At 42.3% G+C, this 18,086-nt stretch overlaps 1 protein-coding gene across 3 annotated transcripts in view; it reads left to right on the top strand.

Annotated features, from left to right (window-relative positions):
* The first annotated feature begins 4,058 nt into the window (after positions 1 to 4,058).
* The window catches only part of LOC123638697 (kynurenine/alpha-aminoadipate aminotransferase, mitochondrial-like), a 28,149-nt gene continuing 14,121 nt past the window's right edge, over positions 4,059 to 18,086 (top strand). Inside the window, exons 1-6 of one of the 3 annotated variants that reach the window (XM_045552505.1) lie at positions 4,059 to 4,235; positions 4,904 to 5,072; positions 6,050 to 6,182; positions 9,950 to 10,024; positions 14,595 to 14,804; positions 16,846 to 16,911. In XM_045552505.1, the coding sequence (XP_045408461.1) occupies positions 4,169 to 4,235; positions 4,904 to 5,072; positions 6,050 to 6,182; positions 9,950 to 10,024; positions 14,595 to 14,804; positions 16,846 to 16,911 (720 nt within the window). In that variant the 5' untranslated portion in view covers positions 4,059 to 4,168. The remainder of the gene's footprint in view (positions 4,236 to 4,903; positions 5,073 to 6,049; positions 6,183 to 9,949; positions 10,025 to 14,594; positions 14,805 to 16,845; positions 16,912 to 18,086) is intronic. The other 2 variants (XM_045552502.1, XM_045552503.1) reach the window with 2 other exon arrangements.

Here is an 18,086-nt window from a genome sequence, read left to right on the forward strand (position 1 = left end):
GGGGAGAGATGAAAACAACAAAAGCAGTGGAAGCTACTATAAGGGCCCAGATGAGATACATGTGTAATTAATCTGAAGCAATGGAAGTGAGGACCAAGATGTCCAAAATGTCTCCTCTCTTGTGCCATTCCAAATAGTACTTTCATTACACTCAATTCCTCCTCCCCTACAAAGCATTTTAGTCTCTGGTATTCTGTGAATGAATTCTAGCATGGTGGAAGTCACACGTTTCCTATCATGGATCTCATAATTTTTCTTAATAGCTTGCAAATAATTTATCATCTTTAGATTTCATTGATATCACTCAAAGCACAATTCAACACCCTGAGAATTTCCATTTGATAACTTCTCGTGTTACATTGGCATGCTCGATTTCCCTTTACTTTTCATGTATTATTTCCCAGAAGGCAAGATGAAATTAATAAACATATAAAGAAAATATTCTATTCTACTAGTAATCAAGCAATTTGTGGTATCAGTACCACTGCTCTTGAAGAGCAGTGACTTGTCTCCATAATCTTTTTAAATTCATTCAGTTCCTAGGACAGAGTAAGAACTCAGTAAATGTTTAGAGAAAGAATCTGGCACCTTTAATTCTACCCTCAGGCAATGCTAAACCAAGTCTTTAAAAAGGTGACACTGAGCTGTGAACTTTGCTCATTCATCTTAGTCCCTCAAGAGAACTCCTTCTGCTATTGCACCTGAAAAATCCAAAGTCTGGTTTCTCTGGCCATCAATTTTACCTTCCATTTTCAGCTTCTCATTGACTGGTAAGCTCTTCCCAACTTAACCCTTGCCTGTCCCTTTTCCACCACCTTGGATATATATATTCTGTCTTGCATCGTCTAATCATCCCCACTCCGCCCCCAGGGCTCTGCATTCCATTAGCCTGCCCTGATGAGCCACCTCCCTGCTTCTCTCCCTGGCCTGAATCATCACCCAGCTTATAATCAATCAGCTCCTCCAACCATCTCACCAGCCAACTCCAGGGAAGCCACATAGAAAATTCAGCAATCTGTTGGATCTTGTAATTGGGTGGCCTTAAATCTACTCAGTTTAGGCTCCTTAAATTGTGTTCCTACTCATTGGAAAAGAAAATACTCAATTATTTCTGCATTTTTAAATATACCTGTGTGTAATAAATACTATAAATTTATCAATGTACTTGCAAAAACCTTTAGTGCTTTCCTTGGTTCAGAACTCTAAAATCCTTTCAGGAAACAGGTTCCTACTACCAAAGAGAAGAAGGTGAATTTTGTGTTAAGTATCTAAGGGAACCATACTTGTTAGAGCAAAAAAAAAAAAAAAAGCCTGAAGTCTCCAGTAACATCAATATTTCTAGTTACATTTCATAATTAATCTTGATCTGCACATTATTAAGATGTATTTACATCTTCCTGAGTCAATTTACAGAAACATTCAGAGGTAACTCCTTTTAGAATGGACAATCTCAAACAGATCCTTAATTGTGTATGTGAATTAACTAAGGACACAATTTGCCTTACAAGTTGCCAAATAGGTTCTCTAACCAAAAACATTTGGAGGCGAGTCCTTGAGATTTGCTAAAATCACTGTTGCTACTCATAAAAGGAACTAACATTTACTGAGTATTTTTACAATGTGCAGACCACTGTTCTGATGATATTAGTATACATTATCTCCTTTAATCCTGCCAATTGGCCTGTGAGAAAACTGATGCGAATAAAGTCTAACTTGTCCAAATGCACCCAAAGCGTAAGTCATCAAGTGGGATTTACTGTCTACTTTTTCATCTCCGATTTTATTTATTTGGGTCCTTTCTCTTTTTTTCATAGTCAGGCAAAGGGTATGTCTATTTTGTTTATCTTTTCAAAAAATCAAACATATTGTCTCATTGACCTTTTGTAATTTTTTTCTGGCTTCAAATTCATTTATTTCTCCTCTGATATTTTTTATTTCTTCTACGAATTTTGGCTTTGGTTTGCTCTCATATTTCTAGTTCTTTGAGATGCATCATTAGGTTGTTTATTTAAAGCTTTTCTACTTTTTTGATATATGCACATATTACTATAAACTTTCCTCTTATTACTGCTTTTTCTGTATCCCATAGGTTTTGATATGTTGTGTTTTCATTTTCAATTGTTTTGAGAAATTTTTTAATTTCCTTCTTAATCTCTTCATTGACCCCCTGATCATTCAGGAGTATATTGTTTAATTTCCATGATTTTGTATAATTTCCAATATTCCTCGTTACTGATTTCTAGTTTTATTCTGTTGTGGTCAGAGAAAATGTTTGGTATGATTTCAATTTTTTTGAGTTTTTGAAAACTCGTTTTGTGGCCCAGCATATAGTCTATCCTTGAGAATGATCCATGAGCTGTGGAGAACATTCTGCAACTGTTGGATGAAAACTTCTATAAATATCTATTAGGTCTATTTGGTCTACAGTGCAGATTCAGTCCAATGTTTATTTATTGATTGTCTGTCTGGATGATCTGTCCAATGCTGCAAGTGGAGTGTTGAGGTCTCCAGTGATTATTGTATTGGGGTCTATCACTCTCTTTAGCTCTGATATTATTTGCTTTATATACGTGGGTGTTCCAGTGTCGGGTGTAACTCTATGTAATATTTAGAGTTATTACATCCTCTTGCTGAAGTGACATCTTTATCATTATATAATGACCTTCTTTTTATATTTTTTGGTTTTTGTCTTGAAATCTATTTTATCTGATAGACGTATGTATAGCTACTCCTGCTCCTTTTTGGCCTCGATTTGCATGGAATATCTTCTTCCATTCCTTTATTTTCAGTCTACATATGTCTTTACAGGTGAAGTGTGTTTCTTACAGACAACATACGGTTGGCTCTTGTTTTTTTAATCCATTCAGCCTCTCTATGTGTCAAGTGGGATTTCAACCACTTTAAGTCTCTGATTGCAGAGCTATATTGCCTCCTGGATTTCCAGCAGCTTTGCTAATAATATTCCCTTTTGTTATTCAGCTGCCGGCATAAAGATTTGTCTGGGTTATCTCATCCTTTTCATTCCCGGGACCTAGATACAGCAGTGTCTCCTTGACCAACCCATCTTTATGTTTGAAAGGGCGCCATTTGGCAGAGTGTCAATGCTCATCCACTTCCACACTCGGCAAATTTTTACTGAATGAATAATCCAGTTAGGAATTTCTTACAATAAATGGCTCTTTTATTCCCATTAAAAACTTTTTTAAGAAGAGAGGGAAAGAGATTTTGATTGTCTCAAGCTCTGCTCTCACTCAGTGCTCACACAGAACCCTGCCCGTTCCATTTTGGTGATTCAGGAAGAAGAAATGACGGAAAACTTGGAGAGGGGAGATTCTTTGGTAAGGAAAGAGGGCAAGGTGTCAGAGCAAAAAGATTTGGATACACACTTTCACCTCAATTTTTCATAACGAAAGGTCAGAAAATCCAATGCCAGGGCGACCTTCAGAGGGAGTCTTCAAAAATTCGTTCTGGGCGCTCCACCCACACTCCGAACTGCTCAGATCTGGGACAAAGCGATGTTGCCCTTCAGCCGGGTCGCCGGGTGACCTCCCAGGGTAGTGCCTATGGGTTTACTAATGAAAGACAGAAACTCCGCGCCACAAGGGCAGGAGAGGCCACACTCACAGGCCGCGCCCAGGAACGCGCTGCAACGCCCCCAGCGGCCGCCAGGTGGGGCTCGAGGACCAGGATCGCGGCAACTTCCGGTCCCCACCGGAAGCGCCGCCCACATCGTAGCTGGAGCCTGGACCACCGAGGCCGCGGCGTGGGGTAGCGCGCGGCTGCGAGGTCACCGATCTAAGCAGCTTTGAATTGATTCAGACGCCGGTCTGGGGCTGCAAGTGCTTCGCGATCGTGCCTGTCCCCGCACAAGGGCGATGCCCCGGGACGGGGCGGTGCGCGCGGCCGGCGTCACGGGCCGAGGCGCTGACCCTTCCTCGGCGAGGGGGCGTTGCGGCCCGGCCACCCGCCCGGCCGCTCAGGACGCGGAGACCGAGCGCGGCCTACAGCCCGCGGGTCCGCTGCGCCCCCGGGCCCGGCGCGCGGGAGCCCACGCCGCTGCGCGAGTCCCCGCGGTGCTGCCGAGCGCGGCCCGGGCGGACCGTGACCGCGCTGTTTGGCTTTTCCAGCCCCGACCGCTGAGGGCGGCGCGTGCGTGGCCGTCGGAGACATGAACTACGCGCGGTTCGTCACGGCGGCGAGCGCGGCCAGGAAGCCTTCTGCCATCCGAACCTTGAGTGAGAACCGGGCCCCTCTCCCCTCCGCGCCGGGCTGTGCGCGCAGCAGTGAAGGAGGCGCAGCCCTTGTCCTCAGAGGACGGAGGGGACTCCTGCCGGTGCGGCCGGGCAGGGGTCGGCAGAGGCCGGCGCTGCTGTGGGCGCGTCCCGCTGCCAGGAGAGCCCCTTCCTGGGGGGCGGCGGCGGCCCGGCGGGCAGGTCTGTGCGGGGCGGCAGCGCCAGGAAATGGGAGGGAACGGGCAGCCCCGAGGCTCGACGGACAGGTCGGGGCTACGTGGAGGCGAATCTCCCGCTGCTGTGGCCCTGGCTGTTTTCCTGATGTCTGAGCTCAAGGAGCCAGCGGATTCTGTGTCTGGTTCTTACAGACAGAGCCTTCTTGCTGCAGGGGTCACGGGTGCTCCCTCAGCCCTCGTTATAAGGGCACTAATCGCATTCAGGAGGGTGGAGCCCTCACGACCTAATCACCTCCTGAGGGCCCCACCTCTTGATACTGTCACATTCGGTATTAGGTTGCAACATAGGAATTTTGGGGGGACACCGACATTTAGACCATAGGACATTCTGTCACTAGAAATTGTTCGACTTTATAGTTTTCTTGACTATAATGCATATAACTATCTTTATAATTATTCAATGAAAGTGTTTCTTCTTTTCCATGTTTATCGTAGTTGATTTATATGGCAAGGACTTAAAATTGGCCATCTACATGGGTACTGGAGAACCAAATCCAAACCTGTTCCCCTTTAAGACAGCTGCCATCACTGTGGAAGGTGGAAAGACCATCCAGTTTGGGGAAGAGATGATGAAGAGAGCACTTCAGTATTCTCAAAGTGCTGGGTAGGTGTCAATAGATGGTAGAATTTTATTAGCTCATTTTCATGAGAAATGTTCTCGGGCCCATGGATATGGTGACTTGTGTCTTTTTTAACTGGGTGTTCGATGGCTAGGAAGGTTTGGGGAAGAGTTTTCAAAGAATAATTAAGGGCAAAAGGGATATTTAATGCTCCTCAGTGATTGCTTCTCAGCCTTCAGTGACTGGGAGAGTCAGAGAAGGCTTCTGGAAGGAAGGACCATTTGAGCTGAGTCTGAAACAGTGAGGAGACAGCTGGGTGGAGAAGCACATTGGGAGAAAGGCAATGTGTGATCCAGGGAGCAGAGATTTTTAAGTCCCCAGGCAATTTTTTAATAACTATGTTCTCTTTCTAAACAAGCAGGTATAACATACCTCGCTCTCAGGTTCAAATGTCTTTAATTTCTTAAAGGCAAGCTGAAATGCATACCTCTAGACTTTCTTTAGCTGCTCTTCTAATAATAAAGGATAGTTTATGGAGAGTCTGTAAATTATACTTTATTAAAACTTTATTATGAGATGGAAAAATATATTGAAATATGTTATTTGCATATAAATTATGTATTATGTAACATGTAGGCTTCTCTTTCCATGATGCAAAGAACGTATCGAGCCTGAACTTCTAGGTAGTCATAGAAATCTTCCTAGAAGGAACAAGGATTGATTATGCAATGAATTCTCTAGTGTAAGACTTCAGATTTGGAATAAAAAAAATACAGATTCAAATCTGAGCTCATTGATTAAATGATTGGCTTTCTGAGAATCTCTGTCTGAATCCCTTTATGAAAATTTCCTAACGTCTGAATCTAGTGCCTGTGTTTTAAGCGGGAGTATTAATACTGGCAAAAAGCATTTGAGGATTTTTTTAATTAAATGTATAAAGTACTTGGTATAAAACTACCATATATTTCTGTCTACTATGATTTTTATTACTATAAATTTAAAAATACATCTTATGCTTTAGAATTCCAGAGCTTTTGTCCTGGCTAAAACAGTTACAAGTAAAATTGCATAATCCTCCCACCGCCCACTATCCACCCAGTCAAGGACAAATGGACATATGTGTCACAACTGGCAGCCAAGAAGGAATTTGTAAGGTAAGACAGAAAGGAAAAGGTAGCCTACGTGTAGAATGAAATATGTTGTTAAATATACTCATCTCTTGCTTAGCCACAAGAGGATCATGTTTTGGGGATTACTGGTAGTCTTTCTTATCACCTGGAATTATAAACAGGGAACTCTAAGACAAGACATAGGATGGGAGGAGTGTGTATGTGTCGGGGGACGGAGATATTGACTGTTCACAAAACCCAGGTAGAAATACTTTAGGTTAATCTAACAATATTTCCCTCTGCTTTCCCTCATTGTGAACACAAGGACTTTCAAAATTTATCTGTTCTTAATAGCACTCACCAGCCTGATATTTTTTTTTTATTTCAATACTGATTTGAGTATTGAAATACTCCATCTTAAATATGGAGCATGTTGTCAAGACCCAGACCTATGAGTCATTAAAACAAGAGCCCCACTAAGGGAGTTCTCGACTCCTACAAGAAGCTTAGTGAGCACTGCTTAATTTCATCTGGATTAAAGATACAGGTCACATTTGTTTTCTGCCTGTAGTTATGAAATTTCAGTGTAGTTTTTAAATTCTTGAAAGAGCATATCCTCACACTCCTGAGATGAAAATGTTACCCCTTTGCATATCTGTCTGTCTGGATTCTGTGTTCGCCACTGTTGGTATCTTGTCCCCGTCTTGGCTGTCCTTCTCGAGATCTATTTACATGTCTCTGACTCTGACTTCTCTCTGGGCCAGTTCCCTTCCTCCCCCCCATCACTTATTCCACCTGCCTCCGTTCTGGGCTGCAGAAAGTCCACAGAGGTAACCTCCACCAGGTGGTCCCCACAGTAAAGAGACCACACCTGGGGTCCTCCGTTTTATATCATTTTTTTTCGTTTCCTTTTCAAGAATTACTACTGGACAAAGATTCTCTATACGCACGCTCACATCTAGATTAAAATGTGGCTCTTATTTATCTTAAGCCAGAGTAGCTTCCTTTTACTCCTTTTTGATAGAAATGGTGAAAACTATAATGTGGTTCACCTTAATGAATTTTAGTTGAATTATTATTACAGAATAATGAAGTATAGTAATGAAAATATTTTTAAAAAACTTTCAAAGTTTGACATTTTCTGTATTCTTTCTGTATTAGGAAAAGTAAAAGGATTAGCTACGGTTTGAGTTTTTGCTTGAAGAGAAACCTGTGTTTCTATGAACTGATAGATAAAAGTCTTTTTCAATTACCTTATTTTTTTAGGAAAGGATACTATGAACTTTTGCTTCAGAAAGATGTTCCAGACAGTTTCTTCTTTCTTTTTCATAACACCAGTCACATTAAGGAAGCAAATGAGCGTAGATGGTAAACTACATCAGTAATTCATTACTCAGAGGCATGCTTAACAGAGGCCGTAGTAGGAATCTAGTTTATTAATTATATTTCTTCCACTTTGTTCTCCAGGATGGATGTTATTTTAGGCTCCTGTGTTTCTGTCTTTAGTAAACAGTGGTGCCAGATGACTTCCCTTTTAATTTAGGATATTTGAAATTAGTAAGTCCCCTAGTTGACAAGGAAAACGTATTTAGAGTTGACCCTCAAGCAGTGCAGGGCAGGCAGGGATGGTTAGAAGTGTCAACCCCAGACATGGGTGCAAATCTGCATATAACTTTTTATTTCCCAGAAACTTCACTACTAATAGCCCACTGTTGACTGGAAGCCTCATGGACAACATAAACAATCGATTATCACATATTTTGCACATCATATGTATTATACGCTGTGTTCTTAAAGTAAAGTAAGCTAGAGAAAAGAAAATGTTATTAAGAAAATCAAAAGGAAGAGAAAATATATTTGCTATTTATTCGTGGAAATGGATCACCCTTGTCATTTTCTGGTTCAAACCCCTGTTGTTCCAGGGCAAACTGTAATTAGGTTTTCATTTGATCTGTTGATAAGGCATATGCCACCCTAGTGAATTTTTTGGTCCTAGGATGTTCTGTAGAGCCTAAATCAATTAGCAGCTTTACAAAGGAAGATACTATTTGTCATAAAATGCCGAAGCTCAAAAGGAAAAGGTAAATTGAACATCACAGGCCAAGCAGAGGGACAAAGTCAAATCTTTTATCTCAATTGATAATGGCCCTTCTGTTTGTTGTGAGAGGTAGGTTGTTAAAAAGATAGGAAGAAAAATTCAAACTGGGTGGGGGTCGTAAAACAAGACTAGGTGAGAAGGGATTATTCTGTGACTTACATACGATTTAGTAATAACAGACCCCTTTGATTTAAACTGGAAAAATCTATTGCCTAGCCCTAATGGTGTCAGTAGGCATCATACTGTCCACACAATCTCCTGCACTTTGTCAAACCTCTTACTTAACCTCCAAATGTCCTTGAACACTGTTGACCTCCCCTCCCTTTTTGGAGCACTCTCCTCCTCCGGCTCTCAGCACCGGGCTGGCTGGCTCTCCCCCAGCCCCCCTGCCCTGCCTCCCTTGCAGTGCCCCTGCCCAGCCAGTGTTTACTGGGGTTCCTTACGGCCCAGGCCTCGAACATCCTGCATCTGTAGACTTTGCCTGGGTACCTCCATCCACACTCCTGTGATCAGCCGTGTGCTAGCACCTTCCACACCTTCCAGATCTGTTTTCCCTCTGACCACCTGACACCACCACAGGATCTTTCAAAGGCTCCTCACACTAAACAGCTCCTCGTCATCTCTCTCAGATGTGGACTTTTTGTTTCTGAATTTCAGTGAATGGCAGTGGTGCCTCACCATCTGTCTATTCTCAGTAGCCAGAAATCCAGCATCGTTCCTGACACCTGCTCTTCCTCACTGCCCTGTAGTCCATAATCACATTCTGTTGGTTTTCATTTCCTAAATACCTCCCTGTTCTTCTCTAAAACTCCACCATCACAGCTCTTGTTCACATGACCCTCATCAAATGTCCCCAGACTGTGGCAGTCACTTCCCAAACCTTCCATGTATAATCTCGCCCTTCTTTTATTCTTTCGTGCAGCAGCCAGATTGATCTTTTCAAAATGCATGTCTGATAATGTGACACCCCCCCTCCCCCCTCCTCCTTAAACCTCTTGCTCGCCACCCTTGGCTCCAGTGCCCGACGGCACGGTCTCTGCCGTCTGCTGTCTGATCTCCCCACTCTCCTCTTTACACTCCGCCTCAAGCCACAGAATTCTTTACGTTTCTCAAAATATCACCATCGTCGTCACCACTTACACCAAGGCATCCCTTCCTCAGGGAAGCCTTCCCTGAGTCCCTGAGTGCCCAGGTCTTCCTACAACGATGCACAATAGCCTGTGCGTCTGTGCTTAATAGCACTCGCCACTGCTTTGAATTGTGCGTTTATTGGGTAGTTATTTCATTAGTGTCTGGCTCTCACATGGACTGGCAGCTCCATGAGAGTGTGAAACACGTCATTTTGCTCATCATTTTATCTCTAGTACAGTATGCAAGCCTGGCTTGTAGTAGACATTTAAGAAGCCATAAAAGGAATAAATGAATTTCAGGAGCCAAAGCAGTTGTGTTCTTTTTCTCCTTACCCAAGAACAAGTTGGAAAACTATGGCTTGAGAGCCAAAACCAGCTCTTTATCTAATTTTGTAAGTAAAGTTTTATTAGAGCCCAGTGACACCCACTAATTTATGTGTTGTATTTACTATTTGGCCCTTTACTGTAAATTTGCCGGCTCCTACTATAGAATCATATAAACTCAAAATAAAAAATGGAGTATGAGCATAAAAACTGTACAAACCTAGGTTTACTAATAAGCTGACCTCTTCTGCTTTTGTTAGGTGTTTGAAATGATCGTTAACCCTGGAGATAATATCCTCATAAATGAACCTATTTATGCAGGAACACTTAAAGCTGTGAGTATACAGTTTTATCAAAGGCAGCTCTCATAATAAATAAGATTAAATCATTGCATCTTTAGATATCTGTCCACTGAAAACTAAAATTGCATTTTTCATCTGTAAATAGGAGAATCTTAAATGATACATGCAAAATATGTAAACTGTACCCTCTGCTCTATACATTTCTTTTTTAAAGTCCAAATCTATAGCCACTAAAATTAGGTTGTGCAAAATCATGTCCAGTTGTCTCCATATTTTACTGAAAATGTAACTTAAATTGCAAAACCTTATTTTTTCATTATCATCTTTCATTACCATATGCCTAAGAACAACCATGTTATATGTCAGTTTAATATAACTGTAAACTCGTGCTGTATGATAGCACTTTCCACTCCAGTGTTAATCAGTGGGTCTGTAATAGCCAGAATGAGGAAGCTGATCATCCTCTCCTGCTGTGCTCTGCTCAGAACTCACCACGGGCAATGATGTTTGTGGGACACTCTGCTTTAGGATGGAAGTGTCCACAGACTGCACCACATGCAGAGACTTGTAGTCAGAGTGAATAGGGAATTGGAAACCACACCATCTGATGAATGGTTATGTGAACTGCAGCTGTTTTCCCCAAATAGAAAAGACTCAACAAAGACATGAGAAATGTCCTCAAATATATAAAAGTTAGCCATGTAACAGAAGAATTAGATTTGTACATGACCTGAAGTTGATAGAACTGGAACCCCAGGAAAACAGTTTTAACTTGGTAATAACTTTCTATCATTGGCCATACCTGACTTCATAAGGAGGCAAAGCCTGGCCCATCACTGCGGGTGCTCAGAGTTACTCCTGATTGCCTCCTAATACAAATACTGTAAAGGAACTCTAGCTTAGAGTAGGGGAATTGAATGAGATGGCCTTGTGCTCTGCTGGTTCTAACTTCATGGATTCTTGTTATTTTTCAAATTTTACGTTATTTTTGTAAAATCAAGCAGTATATAAGCAATTCCAGTTATAATAGCATACGGAAGAATAAAATAGGTAGGAATAAATCTAACAAAGGAGGAGGAAGACTTGTACATTAAAAACTCTAAAACATTGCTGAAAGAAATTAAAGAAGACCCAAATGAATGAAAAGACATGATTTATTCATGGATTGGAAGACTGAATATTGTTAAGATGGTCAGTACTACCCTAAGCAATCTATAGATTTAATGCAATTCTTATCAAAATTCCAACAGCCTTTTTTTGCAGAAATAGAAGAGCTAATCCCCAAATTCATACTTGACATTAAGAGTCCCAAATAACCAAAACAATCTTGAAAAAGAACAAATATGGAGGACTCACTTCCCAATTTCAAAAGCTACTATAAAGCTATAGTAATCAAAATAGTGTGGTACTAACAAAAGGATAAACATACAGACCAATGGAATAGAATTGAGATTCCAGAAATAAACCCATAAATCCAATTGAGTTGAACAAGAGTGCCAAGTCCATTCAGTGGGGAAAGAATAGTCTCTTCAACAAATGGTGTTGAGATAACTGGATTTCCACATGCAAAAGAAAGAAATGAGTCTCTTAACTTACACCATATAAAAATTTAACTCTAAATAAATCAAAGACCTAAATGTAAGAGCTAAAACTATAAACCCTTAGGAGAAAATATAAGGGAAAATCTTCATGACTTTGGATTTGGTGATGGATTCTTTCAGATATGACAATGAAAAACATGAGCATCAACAACAGAAAATAGATAATTTGACTTCAAATTTGAATCTTTTGCACATCAAGAGACATTACGAAGAAACTGAAGAAACAGGCCAGGCGCGGTGGCTCACGCCTGTAATCCTAGCATTCTGGGAGGCCGAGGCGGGTGGATCACTCGAGGTCAGGAGTTCGAGACCAGCCTGAGCAAGAGCGAGACCCTGTCTCTACTAAAAATAGAAAGAAATTATCTGGCCAACTAAAATATATATAGAAAAAATTAGCCGGACATGGTGGCACATGCCTGTAGTCCCAGCTACTCGGGAGGCTGAGGCAGGAGGATCGCTTAAGCCCAGGAGTCTGAGGTTGCTGTGAGCGAGGCTGACGCCACGGCACTCACTCTAGCCCGGGCAACAAAGCGACACTCTGTCTCAAAGAAAAAAGAAACTGAAGAAACAGCTTACAGAATGGGAGAAAATATTTGCAAATCATGTATCTGATAAGAGTTTAATATCAAGAATATAAAAAGTACTCCTACAACTCAACAACAAAAGGACAACCCAGTTAAAAAATGGACAGGAACGTAATAGGTGTCACTCCAAAGAAGACATGGAAATGCCCCAGAAGCACATGAAAAGATGCGGAACATCGTTAGTCATTAGAAAAAGGTAATCAACATAAGCTGTACGTGCAGTCTGCTTACTTTGCAAGACTGAGGATTGGAGAAAAAAATCTTTATAAAAATAAAGAAATGCAAATGAAAACCACAGTGAAGTACTGCTTTGCACCAGCTAGGATGCCTGTTATAAAAAACAAAAAAACAACAGCAAGTATTGGGGAATGTGTGAAGAAATTGGAACCCCCTATGCTTGCCTGGTAGAAATATAAAATGGTACAATCACTGCAGAAAACAGTTTGTCAATTCCTCAGAAAGTTAAACATAGAATTACTGTACGATGTACAATTCCACTCCTAGGTATATACTGAAAACGAATTGAAAACTGGGACTCAGGCAGGTACTTGTATGCAAATGTACATTGGGGCATTATTCACAGTAGCTAAAAGGTGGCAGCAACCCAAGTGTCCCTCAGTAGATGAACGGATAACTAAAATTTGGCATGTTCATACAGTGGCATTCAGCCAGAAGGAGGAACACAGATCTGATACATGTTACAGGGGGATGAACCTTGAAAACATCATTTTAGCTGAATGACACCAGACACAAAAGGACAAATATTGTGTTATTCCACTTACATGAAATATCTAGAATAGACAAATTTGTAGAGACGGAAAGTAGATTGATTAGAGGTCACCAGGGGCTGTGGAGAGTGGAGAGTTATTAACGGGCACAGAGTTTCTGTTTGGGGTCATGAACAAATTTGGAAATAGAGGTGATGGATGCACCCACACACTGAGTGTAATCAGTGCCCCTGCATTATACTCTTAAAAATGGTTGAACTCGCAAAAAGTTTTCTTATATACATATTTACTACAATGAAAAAAATTGCTTTTTCTTGATTGGATACTAATTATTTATTTTCCTGAACTCCTAAGATTGAAGATTATATACTGCCTTTAAATTTCCAACTGGTGTATACAAAAATGCATGCACGCACCCACCCACAAATGTTTTCACGTGCCCAAACAGAAACTGTACGCCAAGCTATGAGGAAATGTGCTAATAAGAAATATCTCTTTATTTTATTGCCAAATATTGATTTGTTTTGTCCATGGTCAATGTGCTTCATAAGTCTAGGACCTTTTAAATTATCATAAGCAGGATCTGGATTATTCCAACTTTATGCATGATTCTACATTTAACTGCTGAAAGAGTGTTTGCTTTCCCTTTGAAATTTGTTTCTGAGAACTTCACTCACTTTTTGTTATTTTTTTCCTTAATGTTCATCCATGAATGAGACTCCACAACATTTTTATAAAACTGTGTCCACAAGCAATGCCAGTACATGCCAGTCTGCGGTAGCAATTGGTAAAATATTGAAATACTTCTGTATCACTTGGCCAGCTGCCCATCCCCTTCATTGTCCCACCACCACCCTGCTTCCCTGGCCCCCTCCTAGGACCACCCTGAACCTCACATGACCCAGAGTACGGCTGGCACAGCAGGGGGCCTCGAGGACCCTGTTCCAGCTGTGTCCCTGTCTGATGTGCCCGTGCTGTACTGCTTGCTAAATATTTTCAATATCACCCCTGCTTGTAGTTATTTTATACAGCAGTACAACAGATGTGTCATGTGATTCATTAATTCTGTCAAAAGACATTGATTAATAAACACCTGCTTTATGAACCAGTTCTTCTTATGAAGAGAATTCAGTCAGAATAGGCTAGCGCACGCTGTGTAACAAATGACTCCAGTACACTCAATCGTTTGTGACTTACAGCTGCAAAGGTTTGTCTCTCCCACACGACACATCCACAAGAGGGCCGCAGCTCTGTCCCGTGGCATCTTCGTTCCAAGCCCCAAGGTGACAGAAGCAGCCCTGTCTGGAGCCTTGCCAGTCTTAGAGCAGAGGAGGGGAGAGAACCACAGCTGGGTGTCAGAGCTTCGGCTCGGCAGGAACACATCACCCTTCTGCCCAGCACGTATGGCCAGAGCCAGACACACGGCCAAGCCTGACAGAACTGGGGCGAGGAAGTGGCTTCCTCCTCTGGGAAGGGAGAGGCGCTGTTTCTGATCAATAATGTGTCCACCCCAGGGAACAACAGAGTAAAATACGTCATCTCAGCCCTTGGGAGCTTAGAGCTGAGTGCAGGTTGACATGTTTAAGGTATAAAAGGTCACATTCTTGGTTAGTATTTAAAAAAAAAAGAAACAGTGGTGCTGACATTTCATAATGGTGTCGGCTCTTGTGCTTTCTTTTGCGCCCTACAGCTGCAGCCTCTGGGCTGCAACATCATGAACGTTGCCAGTGATGAACACGGGATTATTCCAGACTCCCTCCGAGAAACACTTTCCCGATGGAAGCCAGAAGATTCAAGGAACCCCAAGAAAAACACCCCCAAATTTCTTTATACTGTCCCAAATGGCAACAACCCCTCTGGAACCTCATTGACAAGTGACCGCAAAAAGGAAATCTATGAGGTATTTTAAAAGAATGTGTATTAACATGTAATTATGTTTCCTGTTTCTTGTTGAGTTTTGGAAGAGAAACTGTGCAAGTTCCCTCTCGTTAGCCTCTTGCTTTCAAGGAAGATAATTTATCATAAAAGGGAGTCATCTATGCCAATTTAGATGCGATAAATTTCTACTCTTGTTAATTATTAGATTTTTCTTTTCCTTTAATTGATTTAATACCAAAAGTAGCATTATTGGGCTTATATTAAATTATGAAATTATTTAATACTTGACCCCAAGTTTGATTTTCAAAAAAAATTTTTTTTTTTTTTATTTCAGCTCATCATGGGGGTACAAAAGCTCAGGTTATATACATTGCCCATGTCCCGCCCATCCCCCTGAGTCAGAGCCTCAAGCGTGTCCATTCCCCAGACAGTGTGCCTGGCACTCACCATGTAGTCATAAATTTTATATTTGTGGTGTTAACTTGTCTCTTCTGCTCCCTACTCCATGTCATTTAGGTTACAAAGAAATCTTTGAAAATAAGAGACATGCTCCTCTTTTCTAAAATCCCATTGAGATACCTATAATGCCTAGTTTTTCGCTACAAATGTTGTTTTAAAGTAACAAACATATATTGAGCTCTACAGAAATCTTTGAAAAATAAGAGAAATGTGCCTTTTGGAAAGGCTCTTTCATGTACCTAACTATGTTCTTTAACCTTTTACTACAAATAGCTTTGTAAGTACCAAGCTTGTTAAACTTCATAGAATTTATTCATGCACAGTGGGATTGCAAGGAAGATTTCATCTAGTTTCTTTTATTTGGAAAATTTATAGGTTCAAAATAATATCTTATTCTTATTTTTATACCCTCCTGGGCTCTGTCCCGAGTTTCTCTATTTGCATACCTGCCCTAGACAGCCTGGCCCAGTTCTGTGAGTGACGACTGCCACGTTGCCTGGTCCCTGCCTCTTCCTCTTCCCTGAGCTCCAGACTTCTGTGTCCAACTTTCCACTTGATCCCTGCACACAGATGTCTAATAGGCATTTCAAACTTAACGAGGCCAAAAGAGAACATTTTCCGCAGCCCAGCCAAACCTCTAATCCACAACCCCTCACGTTCCCCAACCCCACACACAGTGTGAGCGTGAGGAGCTCCCCTTTATTCCTCTTTTTCCCTTCTCTCCTCCCCCACATCTAGTTCACCCTGTGGACTCACCACGTTATCCAAATCCATCATTTTTCTCCACCCCCATCACTGTCCCCATCTTCTAAGCTGTTACCCGCCCTCACTGTTCTCCTACAGCACCGTGCCCACTGCACCCTGCTGCGTTTCGTCCTGGTCCCTAACCAGTCACGTCCCTCCGCTGTTGAAATGTCAGGGTACGGCCAGGCTCATGGTTCTGTTACAGCCTTCCGGTGGCTTCCCCTTGTGGTTAAAACAAAGTCCAAATTCCGTTATCTGCCTCGCAAAACTGTGTAACAAGGTCAGTCTGTTCTCAGGCCTTATCTCGTATCCTTGCTGCAGCCCACTTGGGGCAGCCACACTGGCCTTTCTGGCCCTTAAACGTGCCAGGTGGTTTGCTCAGACAGGAGCCTTTGCCCTCTCTCGTCCCTCAGTCTAGGTTTCTCTTCCCTGGTATTTGCACAGCTGAATCGTTCCTGTCATTTTGACCTCTGGTATTGCCTGGTCAGGAAGGGCTTCCCAGTGATTGGACCTGAAGTAGCTTCCCTGCCACTCTCTGTCTCAAATGTCACCTGTTGTAGTGCTCTCCCCAGCACTTTAACCACCCATCTAATATGCTTCTGTCCCGTGTCCACTGGCTTATGTCTATTGTGTCTTGCCCACTGGATTGTTAAGTTCCATGAGAACAAGGGCCTTAGTGCCTTGTTCACCTCTTTATCCTCACGGTCTAGGATGGGAGACATTCCATTCTTGAATGAATGAATAAATGAATGAGCACAGTTATGATGTTAAAGAATTATGATTCCAAATGACTTTAATTTTGGATAATTCTTAAGAAATATATTACTTAAGAAATATATATATTGCTTTAACTTTTTTAGCTTGCAAGAAAATATGATTTCCTCATAATAGAAGATGATCCGTACTATTTTGTCCAGTTTGACAAGGTAAGTGATGATGTGAACTCATGTCACTATTAGAAGATGTTGAAATTTTTTGGACTGTACTAGATATTAGCCTGGCTGTTCAGTCAGAGCTAATCCAATTTTACATTGAAACTAAATGAATTAAGATTAATTTGCTACCACTTCACATTTCAGTCTTCCAGTTTTATCATGGGATTAATACTTTGCATTTTTGGCATTGCTGCTTTTTCCAGAAATTACTTATCTTCATAATAGTAGCTGCCTCTCTGTTCCATGCATTTGGACAAAGAGTGACTCAGCGCTGATGGGCTTCTTGAGCTCCACACCCTAGTTCATAGCTCCTTCAGTGTCATCCCAGGGATGTGAAGTGGGTTTCATCCTGGGTGTCAACTTCAGAGTCTGGGGAGTGGTTACCTAGAGCAGTGTTTGGGAAGGATCAGGAAGCTGTGTTCGAGCTGAAGCAGAGGGCCAAGATGGCAAAGTAGAAGCAGCCCACATAAGCAGCTTTCTGGGAGAGAATGGAAAACTGCAAGTAGATGCCCACCTACTTACGGACCTTCTTAGAGCATTATAGATCATCAGCAAATCAATGGGAGACGGTCTGAGTGAAGGAGATGAGGGGAGGGAGTTCCACTCGCTAAGATCAGAAGGTACCTGGGGGAGACCACTACACATGGGGAAGGGATAACGGACGGAGCCCCAGGGCCCTGTGCTCCCTACACAGACACTGTGACTCGACCTGTGGGGGTCCCCAGCCCCCACTGAGCCTCCATGCTAATTGGGGAAGTGCTTCGAGCCTGTGGTGAAGTTGCCCCATAGAGCAGGTTCAGCAGTGTCCCATTGGCCTCAGTTCCTGGGTTGACACAGCTGAGCCACTGAGCTTTCCGGGAGAGAGCTCCACGTCTACATAGGGATCCGCTTTACTGCGCCTGCCCTAACATCACCCCTTGCCAGGCCATGGATGGGGCAGGGAGAGCAGATGCTCTCACACACCAGTAACTGGGAGCCAGCCACACCCCCAACCAGGGAATTTGAGCCAAGGAGCTTGAGTGATCCCATGGTAGCAGCTTCGATGGGACCTGTGTGAGGAGAGAGTCCCAGCCCTGCAGCTCCACACACCACCCAATGGAGCAAGCCCCTGGGGCCCAGGCACCCCTGCACAAAGGCCCACCCCACTATGGACCAGACACTGAGAT

This window comes from Lemur catta, chromosome 5 (genome assembly GCF_020740605.2).
Source record: "Lemur catta isolate mLemCat1 chromosome 5, mLemCat1.pri, whole genome shotgun sequence".
Classification (NCBI taxonomy): domain Eukaryota; kingdom Metazoa; phylum Chordata; class Mammalia; order Primates; family Lemuridae; genus Lemur; species Lemur catta.